Raw genomic sequence first — 15214 nt, forward strand, 5'->3', positions numbered from 1 at the left:
TAAAATCTATAAAGAAATGAAGGCTGGCTAGCAAAAGTCCTGATGAGAAATGAAACGAAAATGATTAATGACAAACAAACATTTCTTTTTTCTTTCAAGCTTGTTTTTTATATTTCCAACCACTAAATCATACAAACGAAATACCTCGCGCTTCCATAATATCGACATATCATTGAATGTTTCCTGTTATTAGCTTTGTAAGCTACAAATATTCTTGCTTTGATGAATTGCAATTTAAAATAAAAACAATACATAATAAAAATTAAAAATGACCGTAGCGACGAGACGACAGAGGATTAAGTCGTCGACGACACAGCCAATTTCTTTAAATGTTCCATGAATACTTGCAGCGACACATCATCTGTTAGGACTGGAGCACAAGAATCCTAAAAGAAAAATTTAATTGAGGGTAAGTACTTGATAGAGAAGTGTGTGGAGAAATTGAACTAAAAAAAGAAAGTAAGCTGATATTCGCTTTTCCGCCGTTGATTTATTTTCTCCTTATGATTTATCGTATATTTGATACTCCTAAGTTGAAAACATTTAATACGCGAATGCGTGATCTAGCTTCAATTTTCAATCACTAAATTCTACAATCTAATTATATCCCCTTCACCAATACCTAATATTTGTGAAAAAATTAAAAATAAGTAACGCTAAAAACCCACTTCCCCTTCAACTATCAATAGTTCTTCGAAAAATTTTAGGACCATTTAACTGATCTTTCGGAAGTGTCCCGAATTCGAAGAACATCTTAACTAAGGATTGTCAATGCTAACACTCAGTAGACATTGTGCTATTAATACGTAGAATCGAACCCCAGCACCACCGTAAGAACTAAATAGAGAAAATTGCAAAAATAAATACCGCATTTCCACCAATCGCCGGCTGATTCAATTCAAATTTTGCATCAACAAATAAAAACGTACAAACGTGAAATTTTACAGAAATTGAAAACCAATTAATACAAAAGAACAAACGCAAGTGAAATTATCGAAAATTACCTGGCCGTAGGCATACATATTGTTATGAGTCTGAGAAGGATTGACTTTCGATAGCAAGAAACGAGCCTGAGAGCCACCGTGTTCGGTATCAATGTAACGTGGCATCGGGAATCTCGTCTGTAAAATCTCTTGTGCATCATCAACCGGTGCCTATGTGATAAAAGAAAAATAATTCTAGTAAGCTACCATCATTGAATGTGGGAAATACAAGCGACTAACCTGCAGTAGTTGTTTGAAATTCTCATATTCTGGCATATCTTGATACTTCAATGCCCGCCACTGTGCAATCGTTTCACCATGGTAAATCAAAATTTGGAAGAAAGTGTCCATCAGCAAAATACGATCCGGTTGAATTGATGAAGTATCTAATAAAACGGGTTCCGGGGGACCGTTGAATGAATAACTGTATAGAATAGGCTGAATCATAATCAGAGACTGTGTCAAATCCTCCCTCATCAACATATGCCTGAAAAAAGATACGTTCAGAGCATAAAAAAATCGTTAAAATCGAGTGCCCGTTCATTTTGGTTTTTACCTGTAGAAAGTTGTTTCATCTGGTGAATTGTTGAATACTTGCAAGAACTGCGACCTTCTCAAATGGTACATGAACTGTGGATACAAGCTGAAATTTTCTGCTAGTCGGAAACTGTTGGGATCGTCTTTGCTGTATTCACCGAATTTCTGGCACTGTAAAGACATAATCCATTAGAGTACTGTCGGAAAAATGACTTAAGTCTGTCGGTGGAAATGTGGGAAGAAATCGCTGCATTGCTTTAATTTTTTTCCACAGTAATATGCATATTTTATAAAGTAACTAGCTGACCCTACAGACTTCGTACTGCCTCAATCAAACGTTTGTATAAAATAATTTTAAAACAAACAAAACGAATCCGTATTTTATAAAAAGGCATATTGTGAAGCATTCCGTCTGCGGATTCAATCAATTTCATTATGTCGTGATTGCTGTTGTTGTGTTTGATGTGCATGAACTCGTTGCATTCTAAGCCTATCTACTTCATTATCACTCACGAAATAAAGCAATTCTGACATAGCAATCAGTGCGGTTAGCACGTGAGCTAGCTCTTCGCACATTTGATTGACTGCGACGACCTAAGTCAGGTCGTCTTCTCCTCGGCATCGTAAATGGTAAATAATGAAAGTGAGAAAATGTTTCGCTCACTTAGCAGTAAAGTGTTACAATCGCAAAATATCAAAAAAAAGAGCACGTTTTCTGGAATGTCACTATCACAAAGGATTGCCAAAGTAAAGAAAGTTCTCGCGCACTCATAGATATCGTAACGCAATATCGTAATACTTCTTTCCGTGTTCTAAAGTGCAACAGGATGGATTGACATATTAGTTGGTTGTCAAATCTAATGTCAAATATTATCGTTGCGTTCAGAAATTTAATTTGTAACAAAACTTAATATCTAGTCTAGGTCTAGGTAGTCTAGTTTGGTCTTGAAATATTTATGGAAATTCAGAGAAGGTTTAAACGGTGAGAAACAAAAATACTAAAAACAGAAATTCTATTTTCCAATACAACATGTTCTGAGCTGTGAAACATTTGATAAGTCTTTTGGCTTTTAAGAAATAAAAGATTGTCACTTGGTTGTCAAATATTTCTAGTTGCGTTAAAAAATTTGTCCGTTTCATAGCTGTAATATGAGGTCCGATTACCACAGTGAGTAATTGAACTTTATCAAATATCAATAAAATTCAAATTGACTCTAAATTTTATTTAGAAAAAAACGTTTATATGGGAAGAAGAAAAGTGCTGTTTTTAGGGTTTTATCGGCAATTATTTGAATTTTTCTCACCTTTTAAACCTTCCCTAGACCTCCACGGACATTTCAAAACCAAGATAAGATAAATCCGTTCAGCCGTTCTCGAATTTTAGCGAGACTAACGAACAGCAATTGATTTTTATATATAAGATATCGGCCGAGTAAACTGTTCAGGATGATGAACAGAATTCACAACTTAAGAGCTGTCCTTAATCTGAAGGTCACAATGGAGCCACTGAGAAAAGTCTGCGACCTAATACCCCACACTCAAAGGTATTATAATCGAAATCCAAGCTGTGGGAAATGTACTGGTGACCGTGAATCTTCAAAATGTCCAAACAGCAGAGCTTCCCCGGCAAAATTTGTAAATTGTTAGGGCCAACACCCAGCCAATTACACAGGTTGTGAAGTAGCGAAAGAATTTCAGAAGCTAAGATGTAAAGGACCGCTGCCGTCAAAGTTGGCTGCTCCCGAAAAACGACAAACTAAGCCTAGCAAAACCAGCCCAACGCTTGTTGTTAGATCCGAGAAAATAGAATCCTCGCACGTGGTAAGGCACGGTGCACTAACCAACAAAAAAAATGGCGATGGAAACTAAATACTGAGAACTGTTTTAGAGAGACTTGACATATTAAATCGGAGACTTGACGAACAACAACTAGCAAACAAACAAATGTTTGACAAACTTGAGCAGTATAACGTAAGGAGACAAAAATATAATAAGAAACCCAAATGACAAATTTCCTGAAAATCATAACGTTGAATGCAAATTGACTGCAACAGCACCTACAAGAGTTGGAAGCTTTTCTTAATACTGAAAAGATAGACATACGCGTTATCTCAGAAAGCCGCCTCACCAGGCCTATGAACACTAAAATCTGTGGCTTTTGCTCATATCATGCAACACATCCCAGTCACTAAGCCAGTGGGGCACTGCAATCTTCGTTAAAGAGGGTATCAGACAAAACGAATAAGGAGATTGAAGATGAACAAATGCAAGCTGTACATATTGGTGTACAACTATTTAACAAAGTTGTGAAGACCTCCTTAATATACTGTCTGCCCCGTTACGGTGTTAAAAACGAAGATTTCGCTCGGCTTTTCCAGTTCATCGGAAGCTCCTTCTTTTTATGAGGTGACTTTAACGCAAATGGATTCTGGGGATCTAGGTTAACAGCATCTAGAGGCGGAGCGTTATTTGAAGCAGGAAGAGCACAAAAGTGCTGCAGACGGAGAAGGATGAAGGCGAGTCTCCCGCGCCTAAAAACGGGACAAATTGTACCAACTGGTCCTCCAGGTCCAGGTAGGGCTGACAACCCTACACGGAAAACAACTTGTTACGAAGCCACAACAGGAGCCTCGGACAGGACGGATTTTAAAACGACGGACCCGGCAACGACAACGGAACACCGATTTGCGCATTTTCTCATGGAACGTGCGCTCCCTGTACAGAGATGAAGCTGATGAGCAGCTAGCCGATACCCTGTCCCAATATAGGGCTGATATAACGGCGTTGCAAGAGATGCGATGGACAGGGACCGGTTTCCTGGAGAAGAGCCACTACACCATATATTATAGCGGTCATCCAGTAAACCATGTGCTCGGAGTAGGTTTCTTAGTCAGCCAAAAAATGAAATCTGCTGTTATCGGCTTTGAAAACATAAGCGAACGGCTATGCACTCTGCGCTTGCGAGGCAAGTTTAGAAATATAAGCCTCATAAACGTTCACGCCCCTACAGAGGAGACTGCAGAGTCGGAGAAGGATACCTTCTACGAGGCAGTAGAACGAACCCTCGAAACCTGTCCCAGATATGATATTAAAATCATACTTGGGGATTTTAACAGCCAAGTAGGGAAGGAGCCAGTATTCAGGCGATACGTTGGCTCCCATAGCTTACACGAAAAAACAAATGATAACGGATTGCGGACTATTCAATTAGCGGGGTCACACGAAATGGTTGTTGGAAGTACCTGGTTTGCGCGGAAAGCGGTCCACAAACATACGTGGGCCTCTCCAGACGGGACCACTTTCAACCAAATTGACCACGTGTTGATCGAACGCCGCCACCTCTCAGCCTTGATGAATGTCAGAACATATAGGGGGGCCAATATAGACTCGGATCACTATCTCGTTGGCATGGTGCTCCGAGCTCGAATAACAATACCACCTAGAATCCCCTCTGACAATCAGGTGAGAGTGAACACTGAAGCCATCCACAACAACCCTCCGCGACACCTATAAGAGGGAAATGGATGCTGCAATAACCGCAGTCAACAGAGGACCTGGAGATGAAGCATCAACAAATGATCTTCACAATCACCTGAAGAACGTTATCATGGATACGGCCACAAACATACTTGGCCCCAGCCGCAAAAAGAGTCGGAACGGCTGGTTTGACGATGAATGTAAGCTAGCAACGGAACGGAAGAATGCCGCATACCGAGTAATGTTGCATTCTCAAAGAACGCGGGCACGCGCAGAGACTTTTCACAAACTCCGTCGAGCGGAGAAGTGACTTCACAGACGGAAAAAGGAAGCCTGGGAGAACCAATAAGTCTGTGAAGTAGAAAAGTACAGGGAGCAACCGCACCAGGCGCGGAAGTTTTACCAACAAGTCAGCAGGATGAAGCCTTATACACCTCGATGCTCATCCTGCCGAGACAAAGAGGGAAATGTGATTTCCGACAGAATGGGCATATTAGAGCGATGGGTTGAGTACTTTGATGAGCTACTGAACAACCAGAACATCGGCGAGTTGGAGGTCCCGCCAACTGAAGACGCCACCAAGTTTAGGAGAAACAATCCGTGCAATTCATCGGCTAAAAAATCATAAGTCGCCAGGAGCCGATGGAATTACAGCCGAATTGGTTAAATATGAAGGCGACCAGTTACACCAAGTGGTTCATCAACTTGTGCTCAAGGTATGGGACAGCGAATCAGTGCCTGACGATTAACAACGAGGCATTATCTGTCTCATACATAAAAAGGGAGATATCACACAGTGCAGCAATTATAGAGGTATCACGTTGCTGAGTACCATCTATAAAATATTCTCCACTATCTTGCTAGGCCGGATAGCCCCATACGCCCAGAACATCATTGGCCATACCAAAGAGGCTTCACTCCAGGCAAATCAGCAACAGATCAGATTTTCTCTCTGCGGCAAGCGATGGAAAAACTGTTGGAGTATGGACAACAGTTGCACCATCTGTTCATCGACTTTAAAGCCGCCTATGATAGCATAGCCAGGGTAAAACTGTACACGGCCATGAGAGTGTGGCGCGGCAGGATCTGCGGCATTCGAAATTTATTTCGAATGTTGCGGATGCGGACGGGTGGATGGCGAACTCTCCACTCACTCATTTTCTGAACGCACCAGGGGAGTGGAGAATTAGCGGTGGAAAAATGCCGTTGGTTGGGACAGTAAGGACCGCATGGAAATAAGCCGGTCTCTTCGCCACGGAAACGTCCTACGCAAGCCAAGACTCACGTCCACTTGCCTGTACCCGTATGTATTGATGCGGGAGGAATTTGCTGCCGCCAGTTTGAGGGGTTGTGGAAATAGTCGATGATGCTGGGGTACGTAGAACCGAAACCTCCGCACCCGTGTCGACGAGGTAGTTGCGTCTGCTGAGGGGGTCGAAAATAGTTAGGCGACGTGGCGCTGCGCTCTGGGTGGCCGTCGCCAAGACCCCCCGCGGACCTAGTTTTTTGCGGTAGGCGCGAATTTGCAAGGTAGCGTACATCTTGTCGCTTTATCTCCGAAGTTACGATGATACCAGCAAATACCTGTGTCCGCAGGCTGTCTTGACGACCTGCTACCCGAACGCCCTTTTCGTGTGGCAGATCGTGAGCGAGCTCGCGACCTGGCACTCGAACGCTGAGCGTCCAACGTCGCCCGCATCTCGGCGACGCTGGCCGTTAAAGCCGCTATCTCGCGCCGTAAGTCGCTCACCTCATCCGACTGTGGTTGAACGGCCGCTATGGTTGGGCGAACGTACACCTCCTGTACCTGGTCGGCCGTCGCTGCCAGTTCCTCCAAGGAACCGGAGACGCAGGCTAGGATCGCCTGGGTGCCCTCCGGGAGCCGACGCAGCCAGAGCGACTTGATCAGATCGTCGCCGATCTTGCTCCCACCCAATTGCCTCATTTCACGAAGCAATTGGCTGGGAGTTCGATCCCCCAACGTTAAACCCGCCAGCAAGTGGTCTAATTTTGCCGACTCGCTTGCCGACAGGCGCCTGATCAACTCGCTCTTGAGCTGCGAGTACGATGCCGACTTCACTACGTCGGACACCAGAAGTATGGACTCTTCGTCCAGGCCGACCACCGCGTAGTTGAAACGGGTCGCGTCCGATGTGATGCCGGACATTTGGAACTGCGCTTCCAAATGCACGAACCACAGCTCGGGGTTCCGCCGCCAAAACGGAGGAACGCGTACGGCGAGGGCGGTCACTTGTGGGTCCGATGGGCCTGCCGCGTCTTTGCCGTCAAACGACATCTTGTTTCACGAGAAGCACGAGTTGTAATGCAGACGCGGTGAATTTATAACGAAACGCGGTGAATTTTACGCCGACACGGCAGGCCGCACCCACAAATGCACGCACGGACAGAGCAAATTACGACCGAAGCGGACGCTCTCCAGCGCAGACCAAAACAACACCAAAGAAACGGAGAACCCACGATGCGAAACACTTCAACGCCGTCTCTTGCAGCGATTTTTGATTATTATTATCACAATTTGAACTTTTAATATAATTAACAATTAGTGCGAATATTGCACAACTAATGATAACAGTTAAATTTGATATGGATATAAAATGAGTATAGAGATGAGATAATAATAATTTCACTTGATATAATAAATGATGCAATTAAATAAATTTGAAATGGATATAACTAGTTGTCTTTGCGTGTGCTACTTTCAAGCCGAGCTGGGGTCCTCCTCGACGGCGGCGCTGGTTCGAATTCGTCGGGCTGTAGCTGCGGCGTTAGCGGTGCTGGGGACGGCCGTTTGCTGCTGTTGTTGAGTTTGTGCTGCTGGATGATAATTCGTTGTATTGTTTGCTGTTGCTGGACAACTGGCTGACTGGACCCGTAGACGGACGGGGATTTATGCGCCTTCGACGAAAATTGAAACGAAGAAAGTTAATCGAAGTACCTGCCTGTGCCCGTCGTAGAGTGCGGAAGGTTTGCGATGCGACGTTGTTTACGTCGTCGGCTCGTAGCGTTGGGTTGCTTTTTCACAAGAATTTTCAAATCGGCAAGCAATTGTTCATCGGGCGGGGTGGGCCACTGGCCGGGGCTCGGCGCAGCGTATCCGTAGGCGCTTCGTCGGCTGCAAGGAAGCAAGAGTTCCGGAATGCGTTGGCTCAGCTGCTGCTGCTGCTTTTCGGCCGGCCCGTTGCGACGGGTACAAAAAGACGATCCCTGCCGCTGCCTAAGTTGGGCGGATGTCGGCCGGACAGCTCCTCCGATCTGTTGAGTTCCGGCTCGGGCTGGCGTGAATGCGATCAGCAGTCGCGGGTGATTCCTTTCACCGGGGCGGAGGTTTGAACTTGAGATTCTTGGGCTATTGCTGATCGTTGCCGCGACTACTCCTGTTCCTGCTGCGTGGCTCTGCCTGGGTGCACTGGGGGATTAGTTCGCTATGCGATAGCTGAGCGAAATGTTTTCATACAATCCCAGACGTTTTAGCGACGCAGCCCTCGACTCGTTTTCGGGCGAGAAAAGTGCAAATTCGATGAATGTGCTACACGCACCGGACTGTAGACCGAGATTTTGGGAAAACACTGCGATCCTTTCCCTCTTCTGTAGTTTCTATCGGGGTCACCACTGTTCAGTCACTTCTTTATAAAAATATAATTATGTTTCTCAATTTTTGTTCTTTGTTTTGTTCTGCCTTTTCTAAGTTTTAGTATATTGTTTCGAATACAATTTCTAGTGAGCGTGATTTTCTTATGTTTTCATAATATTTATTATATAAAATGATTGATTAAAATCTATCACTAATTAGGCAAAGTACTATATACAATCGCACAAAGATCACTTTTTTATTTAGTGCTTACACCGCCGCGGTTGGGAACAGAAGAGACCGGCTTATTTCCATGCGGTCCTTACTGTCCCAACCAACGGCATTTTTCCACCGCTAATTCTCCACTCCCCTGGTGCGTTCAGAAAATGAGTGAGTGGAGAGTTCGCCATCTACCCGTCCGCATCCGCAACATTCGAAATAAATTTCGAATGCCGCAGATCCTGCCGCGCCACAAGAGAATTCGGTATCCCGACGAAATTAATAAGACTGACTAGGCTGACCCTGACCAATGTGCGAGGTCAGATAAAAGCAGCAGGATCACTCTCAAGACCATTCGACATCAACAACGGTCTACGACAAGGGGATGCCCTATCATGCGTCCTCTTTAACCTGGCCCTCGAGAAAGTGATCCGTGATGCTGAGGTAAATGCAAGAGGTACGATCCTCTTCAAGTCCACCCAATTACTGGCCTATGCTGACGATATCGACATCATGGGAAGAACCACCCGAGACGTACAAACTGCCTTCATCCAGATCGAGCAGGCGGCGATTAGTGCGAGATCTTGGGCTGCACATCAATGAAGGCAAGACAAAATATATGGTGGCAACGTCAGCACCGAAGACGAATCAACCAACAACATCAAACCGCACTAGTCAAACACAAACACGAAGAAGAATAAGGATAGGAGAATACAACTTTGAGACCGTTGACAATTTCTCCTATCTAGGGTCGAAAATCACAACCGATAACAACTACGATGATGAAATCCGCGCACGGTTGTTGTCAGCCAACAGAGCCTATTTCAGCTTACAAAGACTGTTCCGCTCGAAACGTCTCACCATAGGGTCAAAGCTCTTACTGTACAAGACTATGATCTTGTCAGTCCTCATGTATTCCTCGGAAACTTGGGTTCTTAGCAAGAAAAATTGCGAACTCTTGGCCGCGTTCGAGAGAAGAATCCTCCGAAGAATTTTTAGCCCCCTACATGAGGATGGACGATTCCGTAGCCTACACAATGACGAAATCTATGAGCGATACCATGACCGTCCGGTTGTAGATAAAATCCGGCTCAATAGGTTACGGTGGGCGGGTCACTTAATCCGTATGGATGAGGATGATCCCACCCGGAAAGTCTATAAGGGCAATATCTATGGTAGAAAAAGAAGACGAGGTAGACCCTGCCTAAGATGGAGCGATGGCATGGGTCAGGACGCCAGACAGCTTTTAGGGATATCGAATTGGTGGACCTCGGCGCAAAACCGGGATGTCTGGAGTTCCTTATTAAGGCAGGCCTAGACCGGATACCGGTTGTTGCGCCGTTGATGATGATGATGAAGAGCACAAAAGTGCAATTTCCACTCCAGCGGTAAGCCTACATACTGGCATACTGACATGAGAAAAACACTCGATGTCATTGATTTCTTCGTAAATAAAGGGGTTTCAAACAAGTACATTCATGTTGTCAATAATGAAAATATAATCTCCGATCACTTGCCTGTTATGATGCTGGTCATCGAAAAAATGAGAAGAAAACACTATCCTCCTAGACAAACAAAATTACAGAAAAAAGTAGAGCTCACAAACTATGGCAAAGAAACCGCACAATGGGAAGGAAGAAAACCCTAAACATTTTGACAAACAAGCTAAAGGCTTTAATTAACAAATATAGAAACGAGTCCCTCAGCAGATATGTCTCTGATCTTGCAGCACAAAAAGACATAGGCTACTGTCTGTGAAAGGCCGCGAAAGATCTAAAAAGACCCAGATAACAAATTCCACCTATTAACCAAGGGAACGGACAATGGGTTTGTTTCGCACAGGATAAGGCAGATCTGTTTGCAAAGGATCTAGAAAGCACCTTCCGAGCTCTAGAAACACAAGCGGCTACATGCTTAACGCCAGTCAGTAAAGTGAACCATTACCCAATACGCCATTCCACAATCGAACAGGTGCACAGGATCACGATTCGGATAGAAAATGCATTGGAAAAAAAGCAAATACTATGCTTTGGTCAGGTGTGACATAAATCAACATTCTAAGAAAGAAGGACGAGTTAAATGCCAGATACAGACAGACGTACTGGCTATTAGGGAGGAATTTTCAGCTGACCATCGACGACAAGCTGCTAATTTATAGGCAGATCCTAAGACCCATATGGACGTATGGTATCCGAGCTCTGTGGCTGCACCAAAGAATCAAACGTTCTCAAATAAAGTGCTTTGAAGCATAGTACACGTTCCCTGGCTCATTCAGAATGCCACCGAGTATAATCACATGAGAATAACGAAGTCCAAAAATTGACTGATATCGCTGATATAATGAGACACCTGAAAAGAGTAAAGCCAAACAACTTGCTAACATAAAGGATGCTCAAAGATATAAGCTACTGAGGAATAGCCAGTTCCTCAACGAAGCCCACCAAAGTGCTGGGGTGGAATATAGGGTCTTCTCCCAATAAAAATGAAATCTTAATATGCAAAGAAAGGTGGGGATGGGAAATCTCAATCGTAGCTTGGCGCGAGGTGTCTTTAGTGGGTAAGAAACCCAACCACTCAGGGTTCGTGAACTCTGAGGTTAGTCTTTTGAAGATTTCCACCTTCTTTAAAAAAAGGATGATGATACAACAAGGAGGGAATTTCATTTGTCTTCTAAACTAGACGTTTCGAATTAGATACGAGCGAAATTAAATCATCAGGAAAACCTTTATTATAGTATCCAAGGGGAGGATTGGGAGATACAACTTACTCATATTATTCCTTGCTGGTCGTAAAATGTGACTAGAAGGGATTTGTGGGCTAAGGAGCTGGAAATAATGAACCGATGTCTCGGAGCTGATCGACGGCACACGGAACATGGAAAGCAATCGACAACGATTTTGAGGGTCAATCGCTTTTTTCAGCGGTAGCGATATCAGTTGGATATTTTGGTTTTGCCCGAAATAAAATTATGGGATTTTGAAGAACATTGGTTAACCAAAGAAAGGAAATTGAAGACCAAAATGAAAAAAATCCAGGCTGGATTTTGCAAGGTGGTATCGCCATTATATCGTTGAAGACTGGAAAAAGATAATTGTCCTTTCATTTGAATATTGATGTTTATTTTACTCTCAAAAGAAATATGTAAACGAAAAACGTTTGTTTCTGGTTTCATTTAGCGACGCCAATATGTTCGAAGGAAACCATCAGAATGAACATAAGCAACGGTTGCAAGAAATGTGGGGAGCCCCGAGTGGCTTGCAACTCCATTATGGTTGAAGGGATAGAGGCGCCAGCCTCACAATATCGTAGCTATAGGTGCGAATCTTAGCCACCAGTAATATCTGTGTTCATCTTGTTTTGTTTCGCTTGCACAGCGTTAAGGGTAATGACAATGAAATTAAAATGGATGGAGGAAAATAATACAGTACTTAAGACCGAAAACTGCTAGCCATTTATAGCAGCATCCCACACTTTCTCTTTCACGGTAAAGATTGACCACAAAACCCCGAACTTCGTCTCCACGTAAAAGCATCGCCCAGAGAAATATCACTAACTGAGCTACGTTCTCCAGCTTCCAACGAATATGATACATAGGGCTAGGGAAGATAACTCATTCACTGACTCGCTGAGTCTACTTTATCGTTCGATAGTGGAGATTTTTTATCTAAGCCGGTTACGGACCCGAAAGTAGCCAATACAATTCAATGGTGAGGCGATGGATCGCCAGGCACCATCAAACTGTCGAAATATCTCAATACATTCCGGTACACGATTGCGATCTGTAAACATTTTATGTAGCAGCTTGTCCCAAGTTGATAGACGCGTACAGAACGCGATAGGACCGTTTTCAACACAAGTTCTTCTTGGTAGCCAGGAGCCATCAAAATACTCGCAGAAACTGTAGGTAGTTCTTTTCACACGAGCTGCATAGCACAGGAACATTAACAATATACCTGGGAAGACTATTAGAGTTTTTGGCTATAAAGACACGCGAAGGTCATCGACTGATTTGGCGAGTGCTTCTACCGGTCCCTTAAAATACTTATTTTACGCCACGAAAGTAATACCTATGGTACTGTTAGGCCTTTTAACCTCATTTAACAAGATATCGGAGCAAGCTGTGCATAGATAAATGAACCTTCCTTAGCTTCAACTACTCACCAATCTGATAAGCTGTCGATCAACCCAACGCAGAACGTCTGGACCTTCATCGGTTTCAGCACGGTAAACAACCATCCGCGCCATAATTACAGCTGCTGCTTCTTGATCGAATCCAGCGCTGATATGATGAATATTCGTGGTAGCGTCAGCCCAGCTGTTGAGAAAAGCAACTTATGAAGTAATAGCAAACTCAGAAGTTTTCACAAATATTACTTTCTAGCGACTGTAGTCACTCGGATCCTGCGCTGTCCGCTTGAATGCTGATACTGCGTTATGAACTGAATGCAGCCACGCCCACCCTGCGGTATTGGCGAGGCGTGTTGGTTTACCACTTCGAAGAAGAAAGCCATTGTTGTGCTGGGATTCAAAGTGCACATCTTCCATTGAGTTGTGTTGCCCATTCCAATTTCAGTCTCGGACACGGATGCGTTTTTCACATTGAGCGACACACAAGAACCAATTCCGCCACTGATTTTCAGTTCGCGCGAGCATTTCACTTCGATCGCCCCGTTGAAAGCCATCTTCAATTCATGCTGCTGATCACGGACAAAGACGCGTTGGAAAGTTTGTTTGAACAGCGATGAGTTGAAGGAGTCTCCCATGACCATGTGTCCACCGGTCGAATTGCAACATTGCTTCATCTCCAGGAGACCGGTTTGATCCAACGCGCAGGAGTAAATGTCGACGCAGTGACCGTTTGTAGCCGCCCGCAGAGCCAACGAGTCGTAGTGTTTGATCGCCTTTTTCATGTAGCGAGCATTATCTTTTTGGATGTCGTGATGCGAGCGAATTGGATGTTTCAGTTCATCGTCGACTACTTGACCTGGTCCTTGAGAGCAAGGGCCTCCAACGAACATCAATATTCTGGCCCCAGTGTTCGGGTAGGTACACTCCAAAAGGCCAACGGCAATCGAAAGTGCGGCTCCTGTTGATCGTAAGTAACGTTTTCCCTGCGGCACTGGCCACGGATCTCGTTGCAATTCGCCCAACAAATCGGTCAAAGCCATATCGCATTTGTTCACAGGCTGCAGGAAGCGACTTCCAGGCGGAATTGGTTGCGCCCCTGGGCCGCGCATTTGTTGTTGCTGCTGTTGCTGAGGGTTGACTTGACCTGCATAGCCGCCCCGCCCAAGGCCTAACATTTCTTGGATCTGTTTCGCCGTCAAATCTTTCGTGCCACGGAAAACGTAACTTTTCGAACAACCTTCTGTGCCAAGTTCGTGGACTTGCACCATCTTCCCGAACGTTATAAGGCCAACTAGAGCAGTTTGAGGCAGGAGACTCAACGACATCTGCAGTGAGTCCTTGAGCGCGGTTAGTTCCTCGTCATCCATGCATGTATCGACGAGGAAAAGGAACACTGGCGGCATACAAGGAGCTCGCGTGATGATGTATTCGATTGTGCTGAATCCGGGAATCAATTCGGCCGGTTGATGTTGCTCCGAGATAGCAGCATATTGAGCTGGGAACTAAAGTTAGGGACAGATCGTTATGAAATTACTTTCGGAAGTTAGTTAGATCCTTACCGGATTTCTCTGGAAACAGAAGTTGCAAACCCACAACTTGGCCCTGTAGTCAACCTGGCACATTGGATTCAAAATAGCCCGACATGTACTGCGCGTACATAACACCGGGTCATATTGCACGGGAGGCAGATCAGGCCGCTCCTTCAGGGGCTGATATAGACAGGCAAGTGGAACCACAAGCCTACCCGCGTCGATCCTGCTCGAAGGCCAGACATTCCATGTAAGACGGATCCCGTCTCGATCTTCATTTTGTTGAATAAATTCCTCATAGGTCGTCATCTACAATGATAAGTATATTTTATTCTTGAATAAAAAATAATGAAAATCACTTACCGTAGCTAAATAAAGCCTATGACGATCCAATTATTTGTGAATTGCAACGAATTCAATGTCCGTCGCCTTTCCCAATTTTCGGCCACGTCAATCTTTGACAGTTGTCGGAGAAATTTTTCAGGGCTGGTAAGTGGTGGGGCTGCGTTCGATTGTGGTTGCATTAACCGGGGGAAAATGGCAGGGAAAGTTTTAGTTAATAATAATAATAATTAAATTATTTTTCTTAAAAAACACTACGGTTTGAAAGGAAGAAAGGAGACTTCTAAGTAAACAGATATGATAGTTAGTAATCAGCAATTAGGGATCCGTAAGTAACGAGCATTTCGATTTTAGTAAGCAAATTGCTTGATTTTAATGTACAAGAAGAGCTTTTGAGGAAAGTTTCAAAA

At 44.3% G+C, this 15214-nt stretch overlaps 1 protein-coding gene across 3 annotated transcripts; it reads right to left on the bottom strand.

Moving 5' to 3' along the window:
- Positions 1 to 63: 63 nt before the first annotated feature.
- Positions 64 to 14982, bottom strand: LOC119659014 (protein transport protein Sec23A). Of its 3 annotated transcripts, XM_038066898.1 has the most exons (9): positions 14826 to 14982; positions 14493 to 14771; positions 13180 to 14435; positions 12967 to 13120; positions 1540 to 1691; positions 1224 to 1470; positions 1005 to 1154; positions 868 to 888; positions 297 to 386 (listed from the first exon to the last, which is right to left on the bottom strand). In XM_038066898.1, exons 2-9 carry the CDS (start codon positions 14769 to 14771, stop codon positions 297 to 299), a joined length of 2349 nt encoding a protein of 782 aa, XP_037922826.1. In that variant the 5' UTR covers positions 14826 to 14982. The 3 variants fall into 3 exon arrangements, with proteins under 3 accessions (XP_037922827.1, XP_037922829.1, XP_037922826.1); XM_038066899.1 differs by lacking the exon at positions 14826 to 14982 and having other exon boundaries at positions 64 to 386; XM_038066901.1 differs by lacking the exons at positions 868 to 888; positions 14826 to 14982 and having other exon boundaries at positions 64 to 386.
- Positions 14983 to 15214: the final 232 nt, after the last annotated feature.

Source organism: Hermetia illucens, chromosome 6 (genome assembly GCF_905115235.1).
Source record: "Hermetia illucens chromosome 6, iHerIll2.2.curated.20191125, whole genome shotgun sequence".
NCBI lineage: Eukaryota > Metazoa > Arthropoda > Insecta > Diptera > Stratiomyidae > Hermetia > Hermetia illucens.